The sequence below is a fragment of the Epinephelus moara genome, chromosome 13, assembly GCF_006386435.1.
Source record: "Epinephelus moara isolate mb chromosome 13, YSFRI_EMoa_1.0, whole genome shotgun sequence".
Taxonomy (NCBI): domain Eukaryota; kingdom Metazoa; phylum Chordata; class Actinopteri; order Perciformes; family Serranidae; genus Epinephelus; species Epinephelus moara.
The window spans coordinates 913,794-920,886 of NC_065518.1; the positions used below are offsets into that span (position 1 = coordinate 913,794).

The following is a 7,093-nucleotide window of genomic DNA, read 5'->3' on the forward strand; positions in this document are numbered from 1 at the left end:
ATTTTCAGATTTTTGTTTCGATAACTGAATTTTTTACAGTGGTTTCAGATCTGCTTTTCCATGCATGGACGGCTGCTAAACCTGCACGTCTGGCTTAGTCAGTTTGTGAAGCTACACATGAATTGTCACTGACTAATTAGCTCAGTAGAAATAGAAATTGATTCTTAGTCTCAGAGGTTGTGAGTTCAAGCCTCAGCTGATGCAAAAGGCAGATTGTGTTGCTAAATTCCTAAATGTCTTCCGATTCTTCTGCTTGTTGCTCAGAATTGCCTAAAAATGCCTGGACCCGACCCATCACTGCGCAGCAGCTATTATTCAGATTAGTTCTGATAAGATGAATCAATAAGTGATAAACTGTGAGAGTATTGATCTCACGTGGTGTAATTGCAGCTCTCAAACAGTTCGCCTCTTACACAACAACTGGTTCATTGTGATGCTGCAACTGCTTATTATTTCATCGTCAGTTAATCTCTGTGTTTGTTTTATGATTTGTCTGTAGACCGTCAGAAAAAAGCTTCAAATGTCCGGTTGTGTCCCACCAACAGTCCAGAACTCAAAGATATGTAATTGTACACTGACAGGAAACAGAGACGCAGCAGAGTCACATTCAAGAAGCTGGAACAAGAAAGTTTTTGCATTTTCACTTCATAAAGACTGAAACAGGCACTTGATTGTCAGAATAGTTGCAGATGAATCATTCATACATGTTGTGGTGTCCTACAGGTGCATTACAGGATGATATCAGTTCTGTCTGAGCAGAGTAAACTGCAGGTGATGCTCAGTCCTTCAGGTGTGTGATGGTGTGTGTCGTTCTCTGCAGTGGAGACGTCGAGGTGCTCATCATGTCGCTGTGGATGATCCTTCCTGTCAGCCTGCCTGTCTTCACCATCACTGGGATATGGGTCGTGTGAGTACCTCACAGTCTGTGTCAATAACCCTGCGGACAGACGTAGTGCAGAGTGTGTGTACATCAGCCTGGTTTCATCTGCAGCCGTGGTTGTGACGACCTCAGCCGGCTGCACAAAGTTCAGGAACGTAAAACACTTTCCTTTTTTGGAAGAAGAGAGTTTAATGGCTCGCTGTTTATTCTACGATTGTGTCGCGCAAGAGTCAGCCTTGAAATTCCTCTCTTGTCTGGTCTGTGTGTGCGTGTGCATCTGTCTTACACACAGCGGTCACATCTGTAGCTCTGCATGTGACAACACATACATGCATGTGCAACACATACAACAGTAAGAGCTGCTTTTAATGGTGGAAGTGAGCGAGCACAGCGTCTTCTGTCTGCGCTGTCAGTGTGTTACAACAAGACTAGATCTGAGGAACACATGTCGTTGAAAACATCATTAAAGGAAAAGTTTTAGGTCACTGAAAACAGTGCGCCCTGTTTCCTGTCTTAATGTGAAGCTGAGGTCATTTTATATTTAATGTACAGACATTAAATGAGAGAGGAGTACATCTGCTCATCTGATTCACTGCAAGACAGCAAATAAGTGAAAATATTGATCTCAACTCAGCCTTGAGACTGAGAGGCAGGATATTTTGGCCTCTGCTGCATCAAATTAAACAGTTTAAAGTCCTAAATATTTGGAAGTACGACACTAATTTCCTGCAGTGACCCTTTAATGAAAAGTAAAGCAGCTCTAGCTTTGTGTCCTTCCTCCTGCACACCCTCACTTGTGTCTATGTAACTCCACTGTGTGCATTTGCTAGTTATTGTTCAGGTCAAACCACTGATCTGTGGTTGTACCTGTGCTTCACAGCTGTTACTGTTACTGACAGACTGTCAGCTGTGACACCTTCATCCACTCTGTGCTGCAGGTTCAGGACGTCCAGCCGTGATGAGACGTTCAGTTTATTCCTGGACTCTTTTGTCTTCCTCTTCTTCCTCCTTTCTCTCCTCGGTGTGAGCACATTGACACACTCTCTCCTTTTGTCAGAAGCCTTTCACACCTTCACAAAGTGGGCGCAGGAATTTTTCACACCAGGTTTCCAAAGCGTCTCCTGTCAGAGACGAGCCTGTGATCCCCCTCGTTGTGTTTCTCAGACACGTTGACACCTGTCTGCTGAGCGCTCTGCTGAGGAGTCATGTGACCCAGAGACAGAGCTGAAGCATCAGCTGAAGCCTGGGAAGGGTTCACAGGTCACAGTGAAGACATGTGGCTGTAAAACCAATCTGTGCTTCACATTTGAACCAAAGTCAATTATTTAAATCACACAGCACAGAAACTTCATCACTGTTTGTTCAAGTGAAGGTGAATCACTTCTGCTGACCTGAGCGTGTTATTACAGATCAATAGAGACACGCCATGAGTAACAGCTGTGTGTGTCTTGTTCCTGTGTATCTAATCTGAAGCTCAGTGTGTCTTCTGAGTGTTTCAGTGATTCAAACTCTGTTTATCGTTTCTCTATTTAAGACTCAGATAACATTCTTGACATGGCTGCAGTTAGAAGACGAAGCACAGAAACTAGAGAGCACAGAGACACGTGTACTGAAAGGTGTCCATCACACAAAAACAATATAAACTGTGTATAGCACTCACCTGCCAGGGCTCTTTGTTCTGCACATATGTGCTTAACAAATTCCCTCAAGGGAGGATAATCCAGAAATGTGTTGTTGAGTACTGTACACATCTTGTATTGTTTTGGGACCAACTATTCCTGTAAAAACTGAAACCTCTCAAATTCTGTTCTGACGTCTTTTAAAGCGGTGGTTCCCAACTGGTGGCTTCATTTGCGTCGCATCCATCACGCCGCCCGGTGGGAATTCGCATCTAGTTTAATCTTTGCCTTGACTTGACAGCCACTTGACAGAGGCAGCAAACTATCTTGATGACATGGGCAAAGTTCTGTATGAGGCTGAGTGTATGTAACTGTGTGGACTTTGAACTAATGACCAGGGAGAAATCTGGACCCTGTAGTTGCACCAGTTGGAACCACTGCTTAAAAACATATAATATCCGCTAGCCGCTCCCAGCTAGCTCCGTTGTTTGTTATTCAGGTTAAAGTGTGAAGAAGCAGCGGGTCTGTGGGGCAGCTGAGTGAAGTGGAGCCTGAGGAGGAAGCACCGGTTAGCCCCGGTTTCACTACAGCAGATTCACTCGCTACAGGGGCGAGGAAATAAAACCTGAACAGCCAATCAGAGTGATCTCTCTCACCGACAAGCTCCGCCGCCGATTCAACATGCTCAATCGGCTGAAAAGCCGCCGACGCCGAAGTGCCGACGTTGTGGGACACACCGCAAAAACTAGGGCGACAGACGCTCACCGACGGCCTGACTTTGGTCGACGGCCGACCGTCGGCTTGGTGTGTCAGGGCCTTAAGGACAGGTTAGGTTTGAATTTAGAAAAAAGCACAGAGGGTCACTGAGGTCAAAGTTTCAGAATGCTAACGTGCTAATGTTTAGCAGTAGTTATAATCATGGATGTATAAACAGAACTGGAAACAGTGTTGGAGGCAGAAACATGAAGCCAAGAAAGCTCAGTTTCCACAGGATGAAATTACCCAGGACTTTTGCATCATGTCAGACTGAACAGATCAAGTCCTGACAGTAAGACGAGTCATTTTGCTGCGTCGTGTTGCTTGAAGAAATGCCCAGTGGTGTTACTTGACGATGTAATTCCAGTGTTTGGCCACAGTGAGAGGTGGCTTCACGACAGACTGACGCTAGCTGCTAGTGTTGCTAAACATGTACCATAGTTTCAGACTCTAAACATTCGCTGCTCTGTTCTTTATCTGTAAAGACTCTTCATGCTGTATGCATGTGTATAATGAATGACCTCAGACTGTGTTTGTTGAGGTGGTCATTGTGTAGCTGACAGGTTTATAAGGGACGTAAGAAGCAGCAGCTCGTCTGGCGTCAGAGTGCAGTTTGAAACACAGCCAGCAGCTTCTGCGCACACGTATGATGAACACAGGCGGCCTCAGCCTGTGAGAGAGACAGGATGATAATTCATATGACACATGTTTTGTTAGTGGAAAAAGTATGTTCCACTTTACAGCCTGGACAAACATTCATCTCAATATATGTGACGTGTTTTTAAGGGATTCACTTTAACGGACGAAACAGAACGTTTGCACCAGTGAAGATTATTTATTCTGTGTTAAACAATAATAAGATGATGTTCAGAGTAAATCACATCATGTTGATTGAAACAATATCATTTTATTTGAGGGCGTCCTGTTCAGGTCTCAACTAAAGATTCTTTTCTCTTTTAACTTCACAGATATGCGATGGCCCTGTACAACCAGCACGTCTGCCCCGTGCATAACTGGTACAGTACGCACACACACACACACACACACGCACACACTCTAACAGCCTCATGATGTCAGTCATGTCGGTGACACACTTACTATCATTGATTTTCTCATGCACCAATGTGTGCTGTACGTTTTAAAGGTTTTCAGGAACCCACACAGTGAACCTGATAAACCAACATGTTCAGTATCAACCAGCTGAAGTGCAGTTTCTCCTTCACAGTGACTGTACACACACAACAGCCTTTTTCTCCTAATAATTCATAAGTCTTCCAGCTGCAGCAGCAGCATCTGTTGTCAGTGAACAAGCTGTAAAAAGCCACACTGCACTTTGTGCTCAGTAGCAAACACACACAGTGAGAGACTAGCTGGTGAACTTGGTGAAGCATTAAGCAGCTGAAGAGACAAAGATCTGCCTCAGGAGGAGGAGGAGACCAAAAACAGAGTGAAAAGTGACTGAATATTGGACTGAGTTGTCAGTGTTGAGTTTACAGCTTGTCTTTGCTGCCCCCAAGTGGCAAAAAAATAACTTAATGTAGGTTTAAAGGAACAGTGTGTGAGATGCACTGTAGGGGATTTAGTCTCATCTAGCTGTGAGGCTTGCTGATTGCAACCAGCTGAAACTTCTCCCGGCTGAATTTCCTTCAGTGTTTATTGTTCAGGAGGTTTTAACTAATCAAATCAAATGTTCTCTGACCATCAGTAGCTCCTTTTACACTGCCAGATTTTCAGCGAATGTTGGGCCGTTTGGTCGGCAAGCTGCGAGCGTTTAGACACACAGAGCCGGATTGGCGAGTTGATCCGAGGTGCCCAGTTTTCCGCCTCGTAGGGTAGACATATTGGTGGAACCCTTTTGGTTTAAAAAGACTGAGGCGGCCTTCTGCAACGGGAGGGGCTGTTGATGACTTGTGGGAGGAGCTGTTGATGACGACGCACGTGCAAGCCACTGGCGGTGGATAAACANACGTCACACGCTGAGCTACATGTTTTGTTACTTGCTCACGCCCCCCATTGCCCCGAAAAAGGCACATTCTGTATAAACAAAAGTAGGTAGGCGGCATTTTGCTGCACTCCCCGATTTTGTTTTTATACTGCCAATGCTGAAAAAACACTGATTGGGCTTTCCTGCAAATTTGCACATCTCCTGTCTAAAAAGGGCTAGTGTTTCTCCGACGCTGTTCAGCGTGTCAGATGAGCTGCGAGCTTGGCACCTGCAAATGTGTGCTCACCTTTTTCTCTAGTCACCTAAGTTCTAGATGTTGAGGAGGTTTTTAGTGGGAGCTGAATTATCTGCAGAGGTCTCTTCAGTCTGCAACAAAGGACACGTTACATTTGTTTGTAGCAGAAATGTTGAAAGGTCGCTAAAAAACACTTTTGTTTCCAGTCTCAAAAGCTGCTGGAAATGCGGTGATGATTCTCAAAAAAACAGCTGGTTTTGTTGCTTGTTGGTCTCATACAGCTGTCTGCAGTTTGGCAGGTGACTCGTAGGTGTCACAGCATCCACCATTCCCTCCACCTCTGGAAGACAGCTCATGTACTACGTCAGTTCAGAAAGCTTGATATGATAGGTATGGAATGTTCCTGTGGTTTGCAGGAACTGACGGTGCCAACATTTCTCCAGGAGACCAGACAGCCTGTTTACTCTGCTGAGTCTGGTTTAAACTCTGTTTTGTGTTTTTAAATGTCGCAGACTCACTTTTTAATTTTTCTCATTCAGACATCTTTTTGTTCTGTTGTCAGCTGAAACATAAAACAGGATTTACATCATTGTTTTTCCCTCGTTCACTCTGAAACAAGACACCAGAATTGAATGTTCGTTTAAGCTGAACCAGCTCAGTGAGGACACAGCGCCAAAACACAGAGGAAACAATCCTTTCTCTCAGTCCCTGTTAATGTGCTACAAACTCCAAAAAACTCAGTCACTGATTGTGAATAATTACTCGCAGATGCCAACTGTGAAAACTGTGAAATGTGTGGAAGGAAAAACTTTCTCAGCTGGCGTGTTTACGCAGCGCTGATTCAGGAGAAAGGTCATTCATGGCTTTTTGCACCAGGAATCGTTTCCCTACCTACATCGACGAGGCCTCACTCCAAACTTCCTGTCAGTCTGTCGGGCTTAATTCAAACATAGCGAGGCACGAGGTGGAGAGATGAAGACGATGGGGGAGTGGACACTGAGAAAATAAAGTGCTGCAGGGGCGAATGTTGACACGAGGGGAGAAAGAGTGTCTGTGGGAGTTACAGTAAACTGAAGTTTCAGAATGCAAACAGATTGAAAAGGAAGAAGGAGGAACGCAAACCGGAGTCAGAGCTGCAGCTGCATTTATCTCTTGATGTTGAGTCTCTTCTGAGGAATGTGAACCCTGAACATCACCTGTTAATAAAAGCACCTCTCCAGCTGGTACAGGAAACACATCATGACACCAGGGTGCATTAATAACTGTTGGACTTATCACACGTTAAGATGCTTTAAAAACCTAATCAGTAGAAAAGTTAATTAATAAGTCAATATCTGCAAAACACCTGCTTCACCCTGACAACCTGTATAAATAATGATGCAGGATTTTAAGGGAGGACGGCTGTGTGGTTTTTAGCCGAGGCTGGAGGCATTATGTTTGTGGGTTGTCTGTACGCAAGTCCGTCGGTCCCATATTTGTGAACATGATTTCCCAAGAACGCCTCAAGGGAATTTCAAATTTAGCACAGCAATAAAGTGACAAGGTTTTGGGGGTCAAGGGGGCTGGAGCCTATCCCAGCTGACACTGGGTGAGAGGCAGGGTTCACCCTGGACAGGTCACCAGACTATCACAGGGCTGACACATAGAGACAGACAACC

The 7,093-nt window shown here is 44.8% G+C and overlaps 1 protein-coding gene across 2 annotated transcripts in view; it reads left to right on the top strand.

The window, feature by feature from the left end:
• The window catches only part of LOC126399479 (transmembrane protein 150A-like), a 36,205-nt gene that overhangs the window by 4,033 nt on the left and 25,079 nt on the right, over positions 1-7,093 (top strand). The window contains exons 2-3 of one of the 2 annotated variants that reach the window (XM_050059488.1): positions 724-907; positions 4,224-4,271. In XM_050059488.1, coding sequence (XP_049915445.1) covers positions 798-907; positions 4,224-4,271 — 158 coding nt within the window. In that variant the 5' untranslated portion in view covers positions 724-797. The remainder of the gene's footprint in view (positions 1-723; positions 908-4,223; positions 4,272-7,093) is intronic. The other variant, XM_050059489.1, reaches the window with a different exon arrangement.